Genomic DNA, 11,669 nt, shown 5'->3' on the forward strand with positions numbered 1-11,669 from the left:
TTAGCCTACACAGCCCCATGAGAATGCTTATGAAAATCCCCAGCTTCCCTTTAGGGAGGTAAATAAGAAGGCAGTATCTTTTCAGTTTATACCACCTCTCCCCTACTCATCTGCATTTGTAGATCAATTGAATGAAGAACCAGAGTTTACACGTGTTGTGCTTAGATTATAGGTGTCGTGTGGTTGCAGTTATTTTGCCAGAATGAATTAAGCTGTATAATGAAACGTAGACACATCAAAAAAGATTACAAATCTTAAAAGCTCGTCCAAACACTTTACTGCGAGGATTTCCAAAACTTTAGGTGGTGTTTTTTTTATTCCTCGATAGTATACTGGTTATTTTTCCTCGATGGTACAGTCGTTACTTTTTCTCGATAGTATAGTGGCTATTGTTACTCGATAGTATAGTGGTTAGTATCTCCGCCTTTTACACCGTGATTTTGTTATAGTGTTATACTCACAATATCTTCTTAGTACTGTAAAGTTCCTAAATATCGAATGTATCTTTTGCCGAGTGTTTGAAGGTAGCTTGCAGTAACAAAGAAAGTGGCACTAGGCTTATCAAAGTGCCTCTTTTTAAAGTGAATTGAAATTTAAAAGACTACATTTTAAAACCTTGCTTTATGTTTCTCGTTTTTTTTTGTCTGATTATTATACCTAAATAATAATCTTTGCGGGTATAGCAAGAATTTTTGTTTATTGCAAACAAAAATTGAGTGCCCACAACAGTTAAATGCCCTTATACACATACATATGTACGTATGTATGAGAAATACACAAGCAATGCAAAAGAGAAAAACGTAAGCCAATTCGTGAAATTGCCCTTTCTTGAGGCAACACGGCAGAGTGGCAGCGCAGCTGCTGCCGACGAGCGATAGACACTTGCGCAGCTGTGTCAGAATGTTGACAGAACCGCAGCGCAGTTAAAGGCACTGCACAACTGGCTTTGAACGACGTCATACGAAGTACATGGCGCAGCAATTTGCCGTCATTTGAGATAACGTTGACTGCGACTGCAACAACTGACAGTAACTCGTTTTGAATTTCAATTTAACTTTTTCCAACATGAAGTATAGAGCACATAAGGAGAGTTAAAAAATGAATGAATGCATGTGAACGAGATAGAGAAGATAAAATAGGAAAACTACTTAAAGGGGATAGGCAGCAATGCGAATGCGCGAAATAGAGAAAAACCGTCGACAAGCTAGCAAAGCTAGTTGGCCAATAAAAATATTAGACAGCATAAATAAGAGAATTATTTTGCTTTACAGCCGCAAGCCGCCACAAAAAACTTCAAATCTACGCTCAAGTCATTTAGATTGCCACCGTCAGCAGCTTTGCAACCACTTCACCCGATTCACTTGACTTCATCAGCAGCATACTTAGCAGAATGGCACAGCGCAGTACACAGTACAGTATTGCTATGTTTATGATTTGCATATAAAGAAGGCAATGCGTGCTCATTTGCTGTAAAATTAAATTGTTTTATGGTATAGTTGAGCTAAGACAAGGAAATAGCTGACTGAGACTTAAGTAAGATATGTATGTACTGTACATACAAACATAAAGAAGTACCTATGTACGTAGCGTTGGGTACATAAATCGTACTTTCCACGGCAGCGACCATTTTGCTGTACTTGTGCACAGGCGAAGACAACGGCTCCGGTGGCGGCGGCGGCGGCGGCAATGGCAGTAGAAGAGCCCTCAGACATTTTATGCTGTGGGCTATGAATTTGTTGGCAATTTCTTGCCACTTCCCTTTGTGGTTTGCAGGCAACTGCCGTTTGTACTTACAAATGAAATTTTCGCTCATTTTTATTTTTATACACAAAATCAGGTTAGTCTACCTTGCAGTGGTTTTACTTCTAGACGACATAACATTGTATTATGCTATAAATTTATTTTAATAATCGCCATAGCAATAAAACAAAATTGTGTACTCAAAAATCAACTCAAATTACTTTGCACAATCGAATGTACGCATTGTAGCATACAGATGCCAAAAAATTGCGATAAAAAGCAAGTGTGGCAAAGATAAGAGGAGGGCAGCAAAACAGCAGACAACTGCGAGGCCGTCAAGAGCGGATACGTCGTGTACGAAGCTGCGCTGGTTTGTTGCTTTTCGTACGCTTGCGTTCGTTGCCCTGCCACCCTTACACCACCTTTTCTACCAATGGTTGGGCACTTGCTGCTGGTGCACCTTACGCACAATGCATTTTTGGTGGTGATTTGAGCGAGAATAGCGCTGTTGTTTGCAAGAAATACAAGAATTTTGGTGGTGAATGGCGTTACTGTCAAAGGAATTGGAAGTCCATGACGTTTATTACAGCAATGACGTTGATATTTGTGTACAGTAGATTGACAACAATGCAATGTACTGCTTGTGAGCCAATATAAGTATTACATAGAGCTGCTTATTTTTTACAAAAGCTAATATTTTTTTTTTAATTTTTCATATAAATTTTTCAAGGTTTCCTATATGTGTGTATGTATAACATTCTCGCTGCAAATTCTCACCGAACAAAGTTTTTGCTACAATTTCTAATTTCGCCCCTTTTACTTTACTTTTGTTTCTGCTCTACGCTAGCTCCCCTTTTGCCAACACTCAACTATTTATAACAAACACATTCATACTCTTGGCTACTTATTGCTTTGCCACTTCTATTTTCGCTTTTTTTTAATTTGTCTTTATTTTAACATCCACTTCTTTCAATCACATTATCTGCTTTTTTGCTGTTTCGTCTTTTATCTCATATTCCGTCACCGTCTTCACTTCCGTCTCCGTCTGCTATGCACTAGATCGTCTGCTGCTACTTATGTATTTACACTTTTTTGCTATTGTTGAACGGTCGTCGTCGCAGTCGTTGCCGTCTCTGCCTCCGTCACCGCGCCTGTCGGCGTTGACTGACTGCTTTTGGCTACAAGCCACTTTTAAGGTGTGCGCAACAGTTCGGAAAGCGGAACGCACACAAATATACAGCCTGAAATATACACGCATACACACATGGACGCCAATAAAATGCTACACACAAAGGAATTTTTTTTTTGCAGGCGACGATTGAATGAACCAATATGCAAGAGAGAAATACCTCGTAGAAATATGTATAAAAAATTTAACAATATTTACACTTCACTACATGCGTTTTCCACTTGGTCGCGTCTTTGCCTTAGCCGGTTCTTCAATATTCGTTTTTATTTCGACACTAATTCGTCGCTTTTATGATTATCGCACTCGTTTCGTTTGGAATTTTTATACAGTAGAAAAAAATAAAAACAAAAAATTTCCGCCATATGCAATCGTGCGCGTTTAAGCCGTATATACACCTTTTCTCCTTGTAGTCTAAAAGAAACTGAAAAATTGATGAAGAATTTATGAAAATAGATGGAATAACCCGAAAGTGTAGCCCAAACTACGACGAAAAAAAGAGGTGAAGCGAAATAAAAGACAGTACTGACAACTTAGGATTGAGGAAACTTGGCGGCACTGATATTTGTAGGGTGGTTAAAATTAAATGAAACGTTGAGTTTAGATATTTAAAAAATGCAAACCCAACGGACGTTAGCACCTCATTAGTATAATTATAAGGATTTTTGTATCGCAATCGATAGTTCGTCGATTGTTCTTTACTGTTCGTCCATTTTTAACGCTTGTTCGTTAATAATTTTCGTGATAAATTTAAGCAATTTACCGCTTTATTACTTTAGATGAAGACCCCTATTACTGTGTGGCTAATACGGCTATCTAATGCCACCCCAATTACGTAGTTCGCTCTCTCATTCGTAATTTGCACTCCTATTAACCTTCGAATTACGTAATTCGCCATACAAAAGTTTGAGAGCGAATTACCTCATTTGTTGGTAATTCAGATCCAATTACCATGCGAATTACGAACAAATCGGTGCCATCGGTGTCTAATTTTTATAGGAAATTTATCGAAACTAGCTCACAAGTCAAAACGTGCATTTTTTCTGAGTACGAGAAGTAAAGTTTATAAATGTGTATATCCCTAATTTAATACGGAAAATTTTAAGTTTTTAGGAAGAACCTACATTTTGCATCAATTTTGCTGCGAAGAAAATAAAAACAAAACCCAGAGACAGAGAACTGTCAAATCGAATTAAGAATGTGCTCGTGGGGATGGGGCAATTCGCGATCGTAATTGGGGGAGCGACCAAAGTAATCCTAGATGGCGTGGGAAAATGGTATAACGAACAAACGTTATAAATGGACAAACAGTAAAGAACAATCGACGAACTATCGATTGCAATACAAAAATCTTAATATTTATACTAATAAGGTGCTAACGTCGGTTGGGTAACTAATGCAATCAATCAATAAGAAATACAGACCAATTCTGAATATTCCCAGGGAGTTTGTTCTCCGGGGATTAGCTTTTCCCGCGAAAGATATCCTCCAATAATAAACTCCCAAGGAATAGCATTTTCAGCGAAAATTTGGGAGGAGGAAATTCGAACTTCGAAAGAGCTATTTGACAGCTCAACTCCGCAATTTAAAGTAAAAAATCGTCAGGGGAGTTTTATTCATTATAGGAGGAAAGGGAAAAGAGAGAAAACTCCCACGGAAATTCTGTTCAGAATCGGCCTGATAGGAACTTATTTTTATTTTTTATTTATTGATGGAAGTTTTTAATCTGAAGCTTCGTTTTAATTCAGCGATCAAATATTTATATGTAAGTCATACTGCCATATACCTAAACAAAAGCGTCAGCGTTGTCTGGCGGTCAAAAAATTCTCATGCCCATACAATTTGTATGAAGCACACCAAACAACGCGGCGTCAACGCTGGGCGGTTGGAAAATCCGATCTTGACAGGGCGTTAGGTATTGAAGTTGGCTGCAGAAAACGGCGAAACTGTCATTTTCGTGTTACACACAAACAAACCTATGCTTATTGTTGGTGATATTTCTGCATTTGACGTACGTTGACGCTTTTGTTTAGGAATGGGACTTTGGCCTTAAAGCTAGGCGTCAGAAAACGCTCCGCCCTACGCTTTTTTTGACAGAATTTTTCAATTAAACGTTGCTTTTAAAATAATTCAATACGATTTTGTTCACCGTGGTCAGGCTGTTCCCAACTTCATCTCGTACCTTTTAAACACATTGTTTCAGTAACAATGCTAATTTGTTATTTTCGACCACATGCAATAAATACGTTTCTTATGGGTATGAAATCTGCTTAAAACCGTGTTTTATAAATAAACAAACTCTTAATAACCATTTTATAAGCAGGATTTACTTTGCGTGTCAAACTGTCATTTAACTGATATAGGGCCCAGCGAAATTCGTGCGGCAAGGCGATTGATTTGGAGTTTTGGTGGCCACTTCACTGGTAAGTGGAGAATTATATAATTATTTATTCCTCTAAAATAGTACATGTTTTTTTTTACAGACAAGCACCAAGGTGTTGCATTCAAACCACTGTGTCGATATAACTAACCTACCGTAACATAATTTCGTAAATTTTACTACCCGAAATGTTGCGTACTACCACCGGTCTTTTATCTCGTCTCTCAGTGAATGAATCAAAAACGACCAGTTCCGCTTTGGGCCTAGAGTTTGTGCGCTGGCGTCGGAAGCCCCGTTGGTTACCTGTAGCGAAAAGTAAATTGTACCGTGTGCCGGAGCGCAAGGAACAAAATGCGGAGGAAAGAGCTGAATTAATGCGACTGCATAACAATTACAAGTATTCCTAAAATATATACCGTTATACCGCAAAAAATTGTTTATAATCCTAATTCACAATTAGATTACAAATGCGCTCCATACGGCAGTATCTACGCGAAGAGGTTTTGCGTTTGAATGTAACAACCACTGCTGATCACATTGTACTCACACCAGAGCAAGAAGAAGCCGAGTTCCAACGTTGTATGCAAGAGAATGAAGTTTGGAATCAAGCGATTGCCGCTGAACGAAATGCACGTTTGCAGAAGGACCGTGAACGACAGGCTGGCGAAATTCGAGAACGTCTAGAAGCAGCGCGTTTGCGCGAGGAAGAACGCTTGGAGCGTGCTGAAGAGATTGTTAGGCGAGAGAAAGAATTAGCAAAGACATATGTAACCCGCGAAAATCTTGATACCGCTATCGAACAGGCGCTAGCCAATCCAGTTGATTACAACTTCTCTTTGGATTTGAAAGGCAATATTTATCGAGGGCGCACCACTCTGCCAGGTGGTAAAGGTACACCAGCCACAAGTGGCGCCCAAGAGGGTGAATTACAGCAAGCTGTAGAAGCTAGAAACTAAGCGGATCGTTATCAAGTAGTATAACAGATTTTGAAGTGCTTTCCTTATACATATTTTAACGTTATTGAGTGTTGCGTTCGCAGGTCAATGGCGCAAAATAATAAAGTGAAATGAAAAGTTTGCAATTTATGTATGTACATATAAATTTGGTAATGTTTTGCATGTTTTTATTTGAAAATTTTAAATTTTTTCGCACAACAAAATTATTGAATATATGTAGGAATTTTGTGTCGCACATGCACTCATTAACAAACTTCATATTTTTCTTTTCAATTTAACGGTTCTTATGCTCCCAAGTTAAATTTGATTTCCCCATTTTTTTCTTTAACTTGTAACCTAATTGAATTAAAGTAGCAATTTACATGGATTTTCCATTTATAGATATCAGTTTCTTCATGTGTACACTGTATTACAAAAAGTAGGATGCATTGTTACTAAATTCTTTGCGCTTTCACTACGCTACCTAATTTCACAGAATATGCCTATTTCGGTTAAGCTTTTACTATGACTATAGTTACCTACAAGTAGCTGTTAAATTAAAACAACAAATAATACATAACTAAATTTATATAAACGTAAACTAATGCATTTGCGATGCTATGCTGGCTTTGGCCGCTGCCGCCGTTCCTCCTGCTCCATTAGATGTTCCCAGTCGGGTGTGGCGGTGAGTTTGGCTTGTATGGGACCCAGATTAATCATGTTACCACTACGCTCTTCTCGATTCGTATTGATCGACATGAGGTCCTGGAAAATTTAATAATTGATTGATAAGATACACTGCATAATATAAACTTTTAGCTTACCTGTAGGAAACCCGTTTCCATGCCCATATTCAGATCGAAATATGTATTGCCGAATACGAGTTTTACTTTACCCGATTTATAACGTAGCAATTTGCCAATTTTACCTTCCTCCATTTCTTTAAGAGATATACGTTTTGGAGGGGGTTTCGAAGCGGGTGGATTTTGTGATGTAGATGGCGTATCCGCTGATGCATTCTGAAAAACCAATATGAATATGCAATGTTAAAAAGCGAACTTTTAAATTAATCAAGAAAAATATTTATCGTACTTTATCCTGCAGTGTTTTATCAGCTACTTCCTCTACATCGCCTTCACATGGTAGTGCATCTGGCAGCTAAATTGTATTATTAGATTGAATTTGTATTTCTATGGTTTATCGTTGTTCACGATACGTACCTGCAGTAGTAACAATTGAGATTGTGACAAGTCCAGTAGTTCACCTACGGACGCAGGATACCGTGCCAAGGCACTATTTGTGCGTTGATGCTGCTTAACAGCCAACGATTGTAGTGTTTGTGCAATAGCGACGGCAGAATCTATAAGAAATTAAGAAAAAAAATGCAGTTATTTCTTTAATGTTTGCACAAAATGCATTTAAAAATATTTTATGCCAAGTATGATTTGCATTTTTTTTTTATGGAATGCATGAATACTATGTGATGTAGTTGGATTTTTCGCAAATTACAAAAGCACTTTTCTGCAACGTAGATACGCACTCACCGGAGTTTTCGATCTTTCCAGCTACACCGTTCATTCCAACATCTAACTTCTCAAGCTTTACTTCTGCTTTAATGGTTTTCCACTTGACTACAGTGTATTATTGGGGTAGGGTGATCGTTTAGTTAAGGTATGCATGTTTGTGTCGGCGGGAGAGTATAAATGGACAAACCAAAAATAATAAAAAAGAAAAACGCCAAGAAAGTGTAATTCGTTACAGCCAACACAATAGCTAACTAGTTGATATCCGGTAGCCGCTTAAGCACTAGCCTTCTTACTTTGCGTACTACAGGTGGTCAATTGTTTTTCTAATGTACCAAATGATCTTCTTGAAGTCGACTATATAGTGGGTTCATATTTCGACTTCCACGCACTTTTGGTTTCAAAATATGAATGTCAGACCATCACTTTTACTTACCCTCATTTAATTTGACCGGTATCTGCTCTAAATCAGTCTTTTCATCTCCGAAATCATCTTCGTCCGTATCACCCAGTAATTCACGTACATGCTCTTCATCTGCTTTCAAATCAATTTTCTTCAAGTGTTCACTTTTGATAATTGTTGGTCTACGCATTTGTGAGGCGGTTGAATCATCGTTGGTTCGACTGCCAAAGCCTGAACCTCCTGAGCTGGTTTTGCGTATATTAACAGCACCAGCACCTTCTGAGAAAACGCCGGTAGTTTGTATGAGGGACGAATTAGCAGCGCCAGCAGCTCCGCCCCGACCGCCCCGCAATCCACTGCCAGCGCCACGTCCACCACGCGCACCTCGACCGCCTCCACGACCACCACGCGCTGTGGTGTCTTTCGATGTTTTAACGTTGCTAGAAACAAAAATGATTCATGCAGTTTTATATCGTTTTAGCAACCAATGTTTTGTTTATACTATGTACAACTCACGTGTTCTTGTTGCGCACCACATTGAGGTTGGGCGTGAATACTTTTTTGGCTGCATTATTGGCGGCAGCGGCACCACCACCACGTCCGCCTAACGTTAAATCACGAGCCGGCTTCAATGATGACAATTTATGAAGCGTTGGTGTAGTTGCTGCAGAGCTGCCGTTCATGTTGACCACTTCTATTGTTGGCTTTTGTGCCGCACACAGTTTTAGCAATGCCTACTTTGTGCACACCGACGCCCAGTTCTATAAGTTTCCAGATATTACCGTCGCAACTGTTTCTGCTTTGTTGTTGAATGGCTGTTATTTGCTAATAGATGGCTTACTATGATGCACATTCCCATTCTCTGTGGACATGTGGCAAGTAAATTGTTCCAAATATATCCACTGTTTGTAAGTTTTGTTGTTGTTTTGACGGCTTCTTCCACCGATGGCAGGTTGCTTGTCACTTGAGGGCTTCTTCTTCTTATGGTGCGTATTAACAATCTATTGACTTTTTCAGAACTGCCAGATATTCAGCAATGGCTATATTTTTGTGTTCATTTCTGCTAATAGAAGTGAGGATAGATTTAAATCTTATTATAATTTAATTTGTGAAATATGAGCTGCACTATTTCGTGTGTGTGTGCAACGTGTCAACGACGTAGCGTAAACGTAGGTTGACGTACGTAGCAGCATATGAAATTTACTGTTGATAGAGAGAGAGAAGCAACGGCAAACGTCACCGCCATGCGGTGGTGAGTTTTCGTTAACATGCGAATCCCATAAAGGCCGGTCCACATAGAACTTTCGTGTTAGCTTTGGCGTTGGCGTTGGTTTGACAGAACGCACGTTAAAAGTATGCTTGCTACAATGAGCGCTTGGCAGCGAATGCTTGGGCCACTACATTAATATACTAACGACAGATAAATTAATATTTCATATCAATAATTGCATTAAAAACGATATTTCTTGCCCGCACTTGATTAAAAAGGAAAATATTTCACATAATTTTATTTATTTGCAACAGCTGACGAGCGACGCACGCGAAAAGATGAGAGTTGGCCATCTTTTTGCTTTGTGTTGGCGTGAGCGTTGTCGAATTTTGGCTATGTGGACGGCTGCATTTGAATTCATGTATTCATAGTCAGCTGTTGAAGCGACGCCAACGCCAACGCAACGCCAAAGTTCTATGTGGACGGGCCTTAAGGTAGATCGTGTCTGCGTTAACCTCCGTCTACGCTACGTCGTTGACTGTTTTCGCTTTAAGAATTCAGGTAAGTGATAAACATGAGCAATATTTTCAAGTTACAAGAATGACATTGTTATATACGACCAATTGCCATCCCCAAAGAAATGTCAAAAGTCCTCATGCCCATACAATTTTCATAAAGCATCCCACAATAAAGCGGTGCTAGCGGCGAGAAATTGGAATTTTATTTCTCACAGAGCGTCACATCATGAAGTTGGGCGCTAAAAACAGAGAGAAAGAGCACGAAAGAGAGAAAGACGAAACGAGAATAAAAACTAGAGGAAATTAGAAAACGTCAAAAAATTGTACGCATTTATTTGGGTATAGCGCGCGCTAACACTCGTTGGCGTCGCAAAACGCAACGCTTTGCGCTCAATTTTAGGGTTGCCTACAAGGATTTTTTTGATATGTGAATTTTGTTAAATAAAAGTTGTAGACATCGATCGCATGGATACATTTCCAATTCCCTCAAAACCTGAAACCTCAAAATTTTTCTCACAAAATTCACCCCTACACTTTTCACACTTTTCATCGTGTACGATGATGAAGCTAAAATACCGCCAATGTTTTGTGAGTCATGTCCGATAGCGTTTCACCTCCCCCAGCGCAAACCACCGCCGCTAGCAAGAAACCAGAAAGAAAGACCTCAAGTCGGTTTCGAGTTACATAGACTCCCGACCTTTGAATGCCGTTTTGGACACACAATCACCCGACGTGGTCGAGACAGAACTTTGTCTGCCTCGGGAGACTTGCAACTCAATACCCAATGAAAGACTCGCACTTCCTGGGCCACCGTTTAGATGAGCCTGACGACAACGTAGATGGGCGAGCCGACCCGAGCGGGGCTTAGTAGCCGTTACAACAACGCCAACAAACTCAAGTCCCTAGCCAACAGCATCTGAGGAGCCAAAACAAGAAGTCCGTACCCACGACAATCGGGTCTACTTAAACGGAACAACCCAGATCTACATATATCTGGCCAAGGACTGTCAATTCAACTCTTTGGGGAATTCTTATGCTGCTGCAATAACAACACGGACTTCCGATAATTTTTATAACGCCAGTGTGATCGGAAGAAAAATGCGTTGCAGAACTCTACGTATGGCTACAGTCAGCCATCTCATGAGGTTCGAGTATTATCCCGACGAGAAAAGCCAGTAGCTGGTGGTAAAAGCCCAAAGTATTTTGCTATCGAAACAGTTCCTCCTGAAATGCTATCATTGGAGCCAACCCAACCATCCTCTGCTTCCAACCCTTCTGTCCGCGGACGAAGAACGAACATCGCGCCACAGAAATACCTCCCGTTGAACGAGGCACGGTACAAAGTGGGTGGTTATAGATAGATATGTGAATTTGATAGATAATTTGCACTGCGACCTTGGGTGTATTGTGCCCTTAGAGCTCATCACAGAGCATCAGGAGAGGTTCTATGCGCCCGACTGATTCCAATAAGGACGACGCTTTGCATCCGCTCCAGCTTTGTTCCGAGGACTGAGTGAAATATTATGGACCATAGATCCACAAAATTACCCGAGTTATCTTCCATCTCTGACCAGTATACAGCCGCTGAGTGAAAGTTCGCCATATTTTTGAACTGGCAGCCTAGATAGGCCTAGATCTTCTACTCAGCCATCGGAATGCAGATGATGAAAACAACAAAAATAGCCCTACTCATGATATCATATCATGGCCCCACTTACATATGTAGGTTAATTTTATTTCAATGATAGAAAATAGACACATATGAAATGTACAT

General features: G+C 39.8%; 3 protein-coding genes across 4 annotated transcripts in view; 1 reads left to right on the forward strand and 2 right to left on the reverse strand.

The window, feature by feature from the left end:
• The window catches only part of LOC118738863 (phosphatase Herzog), a 107,307-nt gene extending 103,955 nt beyond the window's left edge, over nt 1-3,352 (reverse strand). The window contains exon 1 of the mRNA XM_036469876.1: nt 3,128-3,352. The gene's annotated coding sequence lies outside the window, so the exon portion shown is untranslated. The remainder of the gene's footprint in view (nt 1-3,127) is intronic.
• Nucleotides 3,353-5,087: 1,735 nt separating this feature from the next.
• LOC118738864 (probable 28S ribosomal protein S26, mitochondrial) lies at nt 5,088-6,391 on the forward strand. The gene is made up of 4 exons (XM_036469877.1): nt 5,088-5,183; nt 5,250-5,349; nt 5,410-5,703; nt 5,767-6,391. The coding sequence occupies exons 3-4, from the start codon at nt 5,495-5,497 to the stop codon at nt 6,260-6,262; spliced, it is 705 nt and encodes a 234-aa protein (XP_036325770.1). The 5' UTR covers nt 5,088-5,183; nt 5,250-5,349; nt 5,410-5,494; the 3' UTR covers nt 6,263-6,391.
• LOC118738859 (DNA-directed RNA polymerase III subunit RPC4-like) lies at nt 6,309-9,118 on the reverse strand. Of its 2 annotated transcripts, XM_036469869.1 has the most exons (7): nt 8,684-9,118; nt 8,201-8,607; nt 7,786-7,872; nt 7,462-7,601; nt 7,334-7,399; nt 7,066-7,260; nt 6,309-7,006 (listed from the first exon to the last, which is right to left on the reverse strand). In XM_036469869.1, exons 1-7 carry the CDS (start codon nt 8,848-8,850, stop codon nt 6,860-6,862), a joined length of 1,209 nt encoding a protein of 402 aa, XP_036325762.1. In that variant the 5' UTR covers nt 8,851-9,118; the 3' UTR covers nt 6,309-6,859. The 2 variants fall into 2 exon arrangements, with proteins under 2 accessions (XP_036325762.1, XP_036325763.1); XM_036469870.1 differs by lacking the exon at nt 7,786-7,872.
• Nucleotides 9,119-11,669: the final 2,551 nt, after the last annotated feature.

This window comes from Rhagoletis pomonella, unplaced genomic scaffold, assembly GCF_013731165.1.
Source record: "Rhagoletis pomonella isolate Grant_MI unplaced genomic scaffold, Rhpom_1.0 Rhpom_scaffold_00005, whole genome shotgun sequence".
NCBI classification, from domain to species: Eukaryota; Metazoa; Arthropoda; class Insecta; order Diptera; family Tephritidae; genus Rhagoletis; species Rhagoletis pomonella.

Bases quoted from the DNA above. Each gene is read 5' to 3' on its own strand.
- LOC118738859 (XM_036469869.1), bottom strand. From the start codon at position 8,850: ATGAACGGCAGCTCTGCAGCAACTACACCAACGCTTCATAAATTGTCA. The intron at 7,602-7,785 runs GTGAGTGCGTAT...AATTTCTTATAG, and splicing joins TGGAAAGATCGAAAACTCCG to ATTCTGCCGTCGCTATTGCA. The intron at 7,007-7,065 runs GTAAGCTAAAAG...TAAATTTTCCAG, and splicing joins TGGAAACGGGTTTCCTACAG to GACCTCATGTCGATCAATAC.
- LOC118738864 (XM_036469877.1), top strand. From the start codon at position 5,495: ATGTTGCGTACTACCACCGGTCTTTTATCTCGTCTCTCAGTGAATGAA. The intron at 5,704-5,766 runs GTATTCCTAAAA...ATTCACAATTAG, and splicing joins CGACTGCATAACAATTACAA to ATTACAAATGCGCTCCATAC.